Source organism: Triticum aestivum, chromosome 7A, assembly GCF_018294505.1.
Source record: "Triticum aestivum cultivar Chinese Spring chromosome 7A, IWGSC CS RefSeq v2.1, whole genome shotgun sequence".
Classification (NCBI taxonomy): domain Eukaryota; kingdom Viridiplantae; phylum Streptophyta; class Magnoliopsida; order Poales; family Poaceae; genus Triticum; species Triticum aestivum.
In genome coordinates this window covers 505,318,598-505,329,684 of record NC_057812.1, presented here as the reverse complement: position 1 = coordinate 505,329,684, position 11,087 = coordinate 505,318,598, and the positions used below count along the sequence as shown (strand labels likewise).

The following is an 11,087-nucleotide window of genomic DNA, read 5'->3' as shown; positions in this document are numbered from 1 at the left end:
ACCTGTTGTTCCACACACACGCGCGCGCACACACACATGTTGCATGTATGGATATAACATGCACCTTGTGTGTAGGGGCTTAAAATCTTTCTTGTGTTACCTGTTGTTCCACACACACTACATGTATGAATATAACATGCACGTTGTGTGTAGGGGCTTAAAATCTTTGATATGCATTGTTAGTGGAACGCCAGATTTGCATATCTCTAATCCCGAGCCCTGGCAAAGGGAGTGTTGGCTTCCTCCAGAGTGGGGTTGGGTCAATGCAACACAGATGGCACCGACTCGAAGACTAGAGGATGTGGTGTATGCGGGGCAGATCATCATGGCAGGTTCTAGGTTGGGACATGTTGATTTTTCCCGAACACCACAGACCTGGAACATGCATAGACAGTGCCACGGTGCTTAGCAAGCTCATTAACAAGTAAAGATACTTTATCCATCTTCAGACAATTAGTTGAGGAAGTTAAATGACTTCTTCAATTCTAAGATGGATTTTCTTCACTACTGGAGTATTAAACAAGCGAGTTCCGATGGCGTACATTACTCCAATGACGTTGTATCAATTAAAGCAGCATAATTAGCATTCCACAAAATAAACATGGTATCAATCAATCGAATCACCAATTAGCATTCCAAATAATAAACATGGTATCAACAATCAAATCACCGTAATTAGCATTCCAAAAAATAAACACCATATCAATCAATCAAAGCACTGTAATTAAAATGTTCTTGATCTGTAGGCTTTACTTCTAAAATTTCGAGGCAAGTATAAAAAGATATCTCAATTATGCATCATTGTTTTTCTCCCCTTCATTTTTAATACTTTTTTCTATATTGTGCACAACGCTAGCATCATGCACTTACCGATTTATATACCTTTGCGAGTAATACATTTTTGTTGTTTTCAGCTCATTTCTTAGTGACTCATGGCATTTGAATTTTGCATTTTTATGTTGTAGGAAACTTATGCATAAATCCGAACAATGATCAAGAGGAACATAAAGGGGATAGCTGAATAAATGAAGTGTTGATATGTTGATATTCACCGCCACTATTCACTACTACATTGCACGTACATAATTGGTAGTAGGGTTAAATAGGTGAGTTGAACAATGTTTGGCTAAGAAGAAGGGGTATATGGGACCGATCTTTCTAAAAGTCCCCCACCCCCCAAAAAACACCCACATCCATACACATTGCTGATTGTATTTCGAAAGCTGTAAGCTCCGAGTTAGCCCATGAACTTGAATAAAGATGCATAAAACTCAACTCATTTTTATTATTTCTGGTGTTCGTTGTACTGCCATGATTGAGAATGAATAGACTGGGAGTCTTCTCGCAAAAAAAAAAAGATACACAAAATTCAAGTCATTTTTGAAGAAAAAAAATCCAAGTTCTTGGATCAATTAAATTTTCATTGGTTCTCGGTTGGCTGTGGTTTCGTGTTAGTATTCATGCAGGGGAGCTTGCCGGAATATGTTCCGTTGAGATTCTTTTTACGCTACACTCGCGTTCTTTCTCTGAGTTGTGAATTCCTTTTATTTTTTCGAATATGCAGAAGTGTGCATATATCATACGGAGTAGTATAGTATTATAAGGAAGCGGGGAAGACACCCGTCAACCACCGAGTTGTGAATCCTCATGGACTCCCTGTCCGAGTAGTACACTGCGTTTAATCAACAATCTAGTCTGTTCTCTTAGTAATATTCTTCTGTAAATATACGACAGAAGAAAAACCATTTTCTTTACAATGGCAGATTAAAACCATTCAGCTGTGCATAAGGGCGAGCGCTTGCGATGTCCACGTCGGCAAGCTGTCCTGTTCAGTCGCGCGCACGCGTATTGGCCTCGTTCTCGGATACGGCCGCCCCCTCTCTGTCTCCTCACCTTTCATCTTCCTCTCCTCGCACACGCAACCTTTGCCTCCTCTCCTCTCCCTTTCCTCTTCCCCTTCTTCTCCTCGACACGAAAGCAAGCTTGGCGATTGGGATTCAAGCGCCAGCGCTCCAAATCCGGCGGAGGGGTGGCGCGCGCCGGCGGCGGCGATTTCGATTTGTGGTAGTCCTCACCGCTGGAGGCGGCTGCCCGATCCAGCCACCGGTGAACAAACTCCCGACCATCCCTCCTTGCCCGCGTCTCTAGCCCGTACTCGTTTTCGCCACCATCCTCGACGCGTCTGGCGTAGGAGGCTGGGGGTGGTCGTGGTGGCGGCACAGATCCGAGGAAGGAGCGAGTGGGAGGAGAAGGCAGCGGTGGAGGTTTTGATCTATCGACATGGGAGGCGGAGCGATCTGGACGAGATGACTGGTGCAGGTTTCCTCACCATGCTGCGACCAGCACCTACGCAGGTGATTGGTGTTGTTGTCCTTTTCGACAGCGGCAGCGGACGGCGCTGGGCGGCAAGCCCATCAGTGCCCGTGTGCCCCGACCGGTGCGGACTGCTTGCGTAGGGCCACAACAGCTGCTTGCTCAAGCCTGCGTGTGGACTGCCCGGTAAGCTCTATGAATCCACTCTGAATCTGTTTGTTCTTGCAATCTTGCTCCATCCAGTTTGGGGCTCGCTATGCAGGGTCGCGTCCAACCCACTGCCAGTGAAATTTATTCTTCTGAATTGATGTGTTGCAGTGATCGGCTGCCCCGCTGCCTAAAATATACGTGCCCTTAAGGCTTGGTGTCCATGGGGATAGAAAACTGAGTTGATTTCAAGTGGTACCTGAACGTCTACACAAGATTTGACTAAAACTTCCTCCTACTAGATTTCACAAGAGAGCCTTCTATTCTCCTTTTTAGAACTGAATATATTTGATGTGCCGTTCAATAGCAATGTAGATACACTGACTCTGCTTTTTCACTATCAAACAGTCCCAACAATAGGACTCTCTGCAAAATCAATTCTGGTGTCTTGTACTCTTGTTTAATTGTTTTATTTGATGCGAGGTAATATTTTATTTTAGTGTTTAGCATGTTTTGCCTTTTCATTTTTGTTTGACGAAAGATGTTTTTCTTTCTGAAGAAAATATTATTTCGTAAATAGAACAATAGTCACCATACAAGATCTTCCACCAAAACGAAATTTTTGTGTGTGCAGCTAAGATTGATTTCCAGCTCATCTCCATGGGTTCCCCGAGGTGAGGGCGATGCTGAGGAGAGATGGCGTCGAGGACGACATCCGAGGGCATCATCACGCTCATGGCTTCGCCGCCATCGTCATCGAGTTTTTTGGTACGCACGTGCTACCGTCTGATCACCCTTCCCCTCCACCACTCTCTTGTGTTTGATCGAGTGATTCGGTGGCAGGTTTCACAGCAAACAGGTGTGCGATGGGCCGGCAACCAGTGGCGCCATCTCTATCCCCGACACTAGATAATAGCGTGGCTAATGGCCTGCACGTGGTGCGCCTGTCTGTGCCCGTGCGCTCAGGCCGGTGCGGACTGCGACTACGCGTAGGGCCGCCGCAGCTGCTTGCTCAAGGCGGCGTGCGGACTGCCTGGTAAGCTCCATCAATCCACTCCGAATCTCCTTGTTTTGCAGTCTTGCTCTATCTAGGTTGGGGCCTTGTACAACACTGCTTCAAATATATGTGCCCTTAAGGCATAGTGTTCATGGGGATAAAAAAACTATGTTGGGTTTCAAGTGGTACCTGAACGTCTATACCTTGAATAAAGTTTCCCTTAAGATTCCACAAGAGAGTCTTCTATTCTCATTTTAGAACAGAATATATTTGATATATTGTTCAATACCAATGTGGACACATGGACAATGCTTTTTCACTATCAAACTATGGTGTAATCTTTATTTTGTTTCGTCCCACATGAATGAAACGGCTCGCTACTTATTTCCTTTGTTTATTACCACATGCATGTCACACCAACCATTCACCAAAAAAAAGCACACCAACCATTAGACATGTATTTCCATTACTAATAGTAAGATCCAAAAGAATAATATCTGCACTCAGTTATTCAGTGAATTGCTCTGCGATTAAATTGTGCCTCACCAACATTTCTATGAGTATACTATTTATACGCTCATACACAGAGTAATTGCTATTTATTTTTTAATTTATTACCACATTCCTGCTAACGAGTACCAACTTTCAAAAGCACAAATACATGAACTATTTGATTTCATTGTCGCTGAGTTGGAAAGATTTGTTGAGACGGAAGGAGATGATGTCCACTTGCCTGTGGGCAGGCATAGGGAACTGGGTTTCACCTTTCCTTTCGTACTACACCAAACCTTGATATCGTTAGGCACCCTCGTTAAGTGGAAAAAGGGATTTTGCATCAATGGAATGGTAAAAATCAAATGATCGCAGTACATACTTGGCTGACAGAATGATATACTAATAACAGTAAATTTAGGATTCTTTTAGTATCCAAAAAATGGTGGTTCTTATCCTTTCTTGTCACTTCACGTGTCATTGATTTATTCTCCCATTGTCCAGAGAAACACTGACTTTGTTATCCAATACCAGTGGTTATGCTCTTGGGTCAATATTCAGGATAATCACCATTTATTTAGCAACTACACCTACAATAATGTCATCCGGTGGAATCACGTGTTGTTGCTAATCAGGTCTTCTCCTTGCTTTCTTTTGCGGAAACTCTGTATTGACAACACTGCCTTACATTTGGCAGTCTGTGATTAGTGCCTATGTTAATCCATGAGCAATTTTCTAAGATCAGTCTTGCTGTTTTTTTTATGAAAACCATTGGGGGCATGTGAGATCTCTTGGAGCATTTTTTGTATCATTCTTACTGTGTGAGTATTTAATCTTCTGGTCTGTTGCTTTTTAATAGATGATGGACATTTAAGGCATGCTGAGATAATTTCTCTTTGTATTGTTCTAGCCCGTGAGTGTATCTAACGTTGTAGTTTATTGCTTCTAAGTTTTTGACTGGTTGTTTTGACGATGTCTTCGACCTATGTGTCCAGATTAAATTTCAGCCCCTCACAACGCAGTTAGTATTTGCAGGATCTAAGACGACACATATCACACTTCTGCCCGTCATGCTAATTTGGGTGCTTTTTTGGAGGTGTGGGATTGGGCAGTGGTGAGCTTGGCTCTCATATCATTTTTCTCGTCTACATTTATCTTGATGTATGCAAGAATTTTTTATCTTAGTGATATCAATCTATTACTATGTCCATGCAGTTATAGCTCTGTTATTTTCCTTATCTATGTGGTTTCTTTGTACTATTTCATAGGTGAGTTAACTATCTTGCTGAAAGGGCAGTAAGTCAGTGACAGTTTCTCGCAGTTTCCTTCTCTACATTAGGAGTTTCAGTTCTGCAATCGTTTCTCTCTGTTTTCATAAAGTTGTGTATTTTCTAAATATATGATTGCTGGTTTCAGCAATATATCATGTCTCTACCACAGCCCAGCATGCAAGGGCTTATCTATGTCTTTTATTTGTTGCATCATAAACATCATCTATGTTTAGTTGGCACATATTATGCTGGTACCTTCAACGACGTGGTATATCTCCTACCCCATCAGCTCTTTCCTATAAGGATCCCAAAACATGGATCAGTGGTATGCAGCTGAAGGAGTTACTCCCAGATCAGCTGTTGAAGGAAAACCATACATTATTGTTACGCATTTCACCTGTGTTCATGAATAGAAACTAAAATGTGCATATAATGTAGTCTTATAATTGTTTTCCTGCCATCTAGATTGTACCAAATATAGTAATAACCAAATATGCAATTTTGGGTAAGGTCTAAATGCTATTAGAAAATACTCCCTCTGTAAACTAATATAAGAGCGTTTAGATTACTAAAATAGTGACCTAAACGCTCTTATATTAGTTTACGGAGGGAGTAGAAATGGTATGATGCATACTATTTAAACTTATAAATGAAGTAGCAGATCTGCTTCATTTTCATTTATTTTCCTTCTCCAGTTCTGCCATTGTTCTGCACTTGTAGCCAGAAATTGATGATGTTACATGAAATAACCTTGAAATTTTTAGACTACCTGCTTCAATACAGAACTTCGGGTCAACGCTCGGATAGTTCTTTTATTTATGCAGGGAAAATTACAATGCATGTCAGTTTTTTTGTTGCCTGGAATTGTTTTGTTTTATGATGTGGATTTCTGTGTATTTTATCTCATCCAATATCAAACTCATATTGGTGAACATCTTATCTAAACTCGTCGTACTTCTCTTTCTTGCTTCAGGTTGGGAAGCAGTCAATGGGTGATTATCGAATGTGTCGGAACTTCCAAGCAAATTTCTCTCTGTGGCTAAAATAAATCTTATTTCCCCTCAAGTCACTAAACTGCAATGGGTAGTTGGTCGGTCGCTGTCAATTGAATGTGGGAATTGAAATGTCTTGCCGTTTTACAATTCTTGTTTTGCTTCACAATATTCTCTGTTAAATAGACCTGTTAGTATCTATGAAACTACTACGCTTGCTTTGCTTTATGAATGAACACTTGTCTCCTGCAGTTTTTACCGTGTCTTATATTCGAACCACTACGCTCATCTGGTCTGCCACTTTTTTCTTTTGCTGAATTATACATGTTGTCATGCAAAGACATTAACAAATATGAAAGTTTGATTAGTGCGCACAATTTTGCCTCTCAAGAGGCGCCACCTGGTGGCGCCCCAGCCACTAGTAATTTTGCAAGTAGCGGCGGCTGGACGGACCTCCCAAGCGATCTCCTTGGCCGCATCTTGCAACTCCTTGAGCTCCTCGAAGCTCTCGCTGCCGCAGCCGTTTGCACTTCATGGTGCTCAGCCGCAGCGGCCGCCGGCGTCCCTCGCGGCCTCACGCCGTGGCTCATTAGCTGGAAACCCGGCAACTGCCGGAGCAGCGAGTTTCGGAACCTCATCGGCACCCGCGAGACCCACAAGGTTAGCTTGCCCACCGGGCGGCGCAACCCCGAGTGGTGTGGAGCCTCGCATGGATGGCTCGTCGCATCGGACGAGCTCTCCAAGAGTGAATTGCAGAAAACATTGACACTTCAAACTGGTTTGCAGAAACCACATATACGAAATTATGCCAAAAAACATTAATTTTTTTCATAATTTTTTGCAAAAAACACTAGTTGCTCATTTGGACCGTTTTAAGTGCGTTTATGACAGGGGCCCGCATCCGTCGACACGTCGTTGGCGCACCGGTTCGAGCCGGGCGGGTCAAACACCCCGAAGCGGTGCAGGCCCACCCCCAGCCCTCACTCTCTCCTGCCCTTCTCCCTCTCTTTGCTCCCGCTCGTTCGCCGCCGCGGTCCCCTCCCACATCTCCGACCGCCGCGTCGCCATGGTGTCCTGGTCTGATGACGACAGCAGCAAGAACTCTCACAAGTACGCCGACTCAGCTTCAGACGAGGGCATCATCAAGGTGAGTTGCTAGAGCTCAAGCTAGGGTTAGGACTGCGATTTGGGGATTTTTCTGTTGAGCTTGATCTGAAGTTTTGTTGCCTTTCCTTTGCACCTCCAAATCCCTAAGACCATGGATAACTCCGATTTCGAGGGCACTAAACCTGATGCTTTGTGCAATGAACTCCCTGCCAGCAGAGAGGCGTGTTGCTTTCCAGGGCATCCATACTGGCAGGAGGTTCCTTGCTTGTGCTGTGAAGGTATGTGCCAAATTTATGCTAATTTGGTCACTGTTTAGTGCTGATTTTATAGTTAGCAGATCTGGTGTGCTAGTTGCTCAGTGAGGTCATTGTTTATATGTGAGCATGTGCAGAGTATTGTTAGCAGATCTGGCATGTTAGTTATGTTGCTAATTAGTTATGTATTTTCTGTGATAGTGGTGGGTTTGTGAGGTCATTGTTTATATGCCAGTATGTGCATAGGGTTGGGAGCACCGATTGAGACTTCTTACTTTATAGCATGTGGATTAGTGAGCACTGTAATTGTTTAACTCATTGTGTCATATAGCTAGCTCATACCTGTTTGTTTAACTCATTCTGTTACTTTATACCCGTTTGTTACTTTATAGCATGTGGATTAGTGGGCACTTTACACCATTTGTTACTTTATAGCATTGTGTTACTTTATACCTGTTTAACACTAATATTATAGGAGGGAAGAAACTGTGGGCTAGTTGAATGGGTTGATCCATTTTGGCCAGCTACAATGGAGAATGCATTGACCAAGTTGTGGGATAAGTATGAAGAGTGCAGGAGGAGCAAGATTGAGGACAATCTGGAAAGCTCATTTGCTGTTCACAATCTGACACAACAGAAGATCAAGTTGCAGGCAAGTTATGAGAGGTTGGTTGAAGATGTCAATGGTCTTTTGGATGCACAGGAGCAGAGGGCTCAGATGGAGTGAGGTAAGATGCAAAACAACCTTAAGAGAGCAAGCTGCAGGAGAAGTATGACATGCTCAAGAACCTGACAGTTGTTCAAGCCAATGTCATTAGGAACATGAAGTTGAAGCTTGCTGAAGAGAAGATTAAGTTGCAGGCCCACATTGATGAGCTTGAGAAGGTTGTGGAGCAGACCAAGCTAAAGCTGAATGGGATCAAGGCCATCTTAGATGAATGTGCAGTATAATGCAATATGCTGCTTATTAGTACCACCAGCATGGTTATGGGATGATGAGTACTATAATTATGGTTATGTAATGACTACTATTAGATGAATGATCTAGTAATATCTGAATTATGGTTATGTAATGTACCTATTCAGCATTAAGCAGTATCGTGTAATATGGTACTCATTAGTTATGATTATGTATGAATCTTCCAGTTATGCTGAATCTGATGATGTTGGTTGGTTTTGTCAATGCCGAGAGACCTTAGACTCACTTGCTAGTTTAGTCGACGCTGAGTGACCCTAGACTCACTTGGTTGGTTTTGTCGATGACGAGAGACCCTAGACTCACTTGGTTGGTTTTGTCGATGACGAGAGACCCTAGACTCACTTGCTAGTTTTGTCGACGCCGAGTGACCCTAGACTCACTTGGTTGGTTTTGTCGATGACGAGAGACCCTAGACTCACTTTGGTGGGTTTCTCGACGCCGATAGACCCTAGACTCACTTTGGTGGGTTTTTCGACGCAGAGTGACCCTAGACACACTTTGGTGGGTTTTTCGACACCGAGTGACCCTAGACTCACTTTGGTAGGTTTTTCGACGCCGAGTGACCCTAGACTCACTTTGGTGGTTTTTCGATGCCGAGTGACCCTAGACTCACTTTGGTGGGTTTTTCGACGCCGAGTGACCCTAGACTCACTTTGGTGGGTTTTTCGACGCCGATAGACCCTAGACCCATTTTGGTGGGTTTTTCGACGGCGAGTGACCCTAGACTCACTTTGGTGGGTTTTTCGACGCCGAGTGACCCTAGACCCACTTTGGTGGGTTTTTCCACGCCGAGTGACCCTAAACTCACTTTGGTGGGGTTTTCGACGCCGAGTGACCCTAGACTCACTTTGGTGGGTTTCTCGACGCCGAGTGACCCTAGATTCACTTTGGTGGGTTTTTCGACGCCGAGTGACCCTAGACTCACTTTGGTGGGTTTTTCGATGCCGAGTGACCCTAGACTCACTTTGATGGGTTTTTGACGCCGAGTGACCCTAGACTCACTTTGGTGGGTTTTTCGACGCCGAGTGACCCTAGAATCATAGTAAGCATCATCGTCACCAGAATCACCAGCATCATAGCCAACAAACTCAGCATCTAGTCTATCCAAAGGCAACATATAACATAAACATCCAAGACAACCAACATTGTCAGGTTCTCACATCCATCCAAGCCAACATTTAAGATAAACATCCAAGTTCTCACAACCAACAATGGTTCAAAGCCAACATAGGCATCATATGTTCTGAAAGCCAACAAAGGCATAATCTAGTTGAAAGCCAACAATGACATCGTAGGTTCTGAAAGCCAACAAAGGCATAATCTAGTTCACAGCCAACACAAAGCCATCACATGCCAACAAAGACAAAGGCATCTAGTTCCCAGAAGCATAGAAGTACTCTTTCAACTTGTATGAAGAAGTCCTTTTTCTTCCACTCTGTCTTGGAGCTTGAAAAGTTGACATGTTTCCTGCAGTAGAGGTAGAGGCTGTACCAGCATTGGTAGCTTTCTTCCTGGGAGACCTCCTTGGAGGAGCAGCAGGTGTAGTGGCAGCAGGTGTAGCTTTCTTCCTAGGAGACCTCCTTGGAGGAGCAACAGGTGTAGTGGCAGCAGGTGTAGGAGCAGCAGTTGATGGAGATGGCCTCTTCCTTGGTGGTGCAACAGCTGTAGGTGCAGTAGTAGATGAAGATGGCCTCTTCCTTGGTGGTGCAGCAGCTGTAGATGCATTTGTTGTTGAAGTAGAAGCCTGTGACCTGTTTGGCTGCATTTCAAAAACAGTTAAGGCTTGTGAGTTACAATGGAGACAAAATAAAGAGAATTGAGATGCTACTATAACCAACTTGATGCTGGTTCATTCTCATAGCAAGAGCTGGATTGAGGGGCTTGGAGCAAACATTGTATCTATGCCCTACAAGTTTGCAGTTGCTGCAAGTAATAAATGCCATCCTAGATGTATCTCTTGGTGCTGGCTTCTCAAATTGGGTTTTCCTCCTCTTTGTTTGTTGCTTCCCAACCTTGTCTTTGAATACCGGAGGCTCTATGTCCTGAGTTCTTGTCCTTGGCCACAGGTTTGGACTAGGCACAGGAAATATGATATGTGCAAATGCTTTTTTATACATTTCCTTTTTGAAGAAATCAGCAACAAAGTCCTTTGGCTGCAACTTAGCTTTCACTATTGCAGAAACTGCATGATGGCAAGGCATAGAAGTCATATCCCATTTCCTACATCCACATGTTCTGTCCAGCAAGTTCACTGAGTAGGTGTTTTCTCCACTAGTCACTTGGTAGATGTCAGGACCAGCCATCAAAGTCTGGCACCACCTTGAGTTGTACTTTGTCTCCTCTAACATTTCAGCATAGGTAGGGCAAATCTCCCAATTTGCTGTCTCTGTCTTTGTTCTATTCTTGTTAAATTTGACCATCAATTTTGTCCTAATTCCTTCTATCATGGTCACTATTGGCTTGCCTCTAACATCTAATATCATTTTATTAAACACCTCACTACTGTTGTTCACTACTAGGTCAGTTTTGCAATTA

The 11,087-nt window shown here is 43.6% G+C and overlaps 1 protein-coding gene across 7 annotated transcripts; it reads left to right on the top strand.

Moving 5' to 3' along the window:
• The first annotated feature begins 1,811 nt into the window (after window positions 1–1,811).
• LOC123147853 (uncharacterized) lies at window positions 1,812–8,558 on the top strand. 7 transcript variants are annotated; one of them, XR_006473488.1, is made up of 8 exons: window positions 1,814–2,499; window positions 2,632–2,715; window positions 3,095–3,228; window positions 3,304–3,496; window positions 4,985–5,063; window positions 6,194–7,359; window positions 7,468–7,597; window positions 8,049–8,509. XR_006473488.1 is itself a non-coding variant. In XM_044567166.1 (4 exons), the coding sequence occupies exons 2-4, from the start codon at window positions 7,097–7,099 to the stop codon at window positions 8,298–8,300; spliced, it is 645 nt and encodes a 214-aa protein (XP_044423101.1). In that variant the 5' UTR covers window positions 3,503–5,063; window positions 6,194–7,096; the 3' UTR covers window positions 8,301–8,558. The 7 variants fall into 7 exon arrangements, 2 of the variants coding, with proteins under 2 accessions (XP_044423101.1, XP_044423102.1); XR_006473486.1 differs by having other exon boundaries at window positions 1,815–2,499; window positions 2,632–2,943; window positions 8,049–8,504; XR_006473487.1 differs by having other exon boundaries at window positions 1,812–2,715; window positions 8,049–8,508.
• Window positions 8,559–11,087: the final 2,529 nt, after the last annotated feature.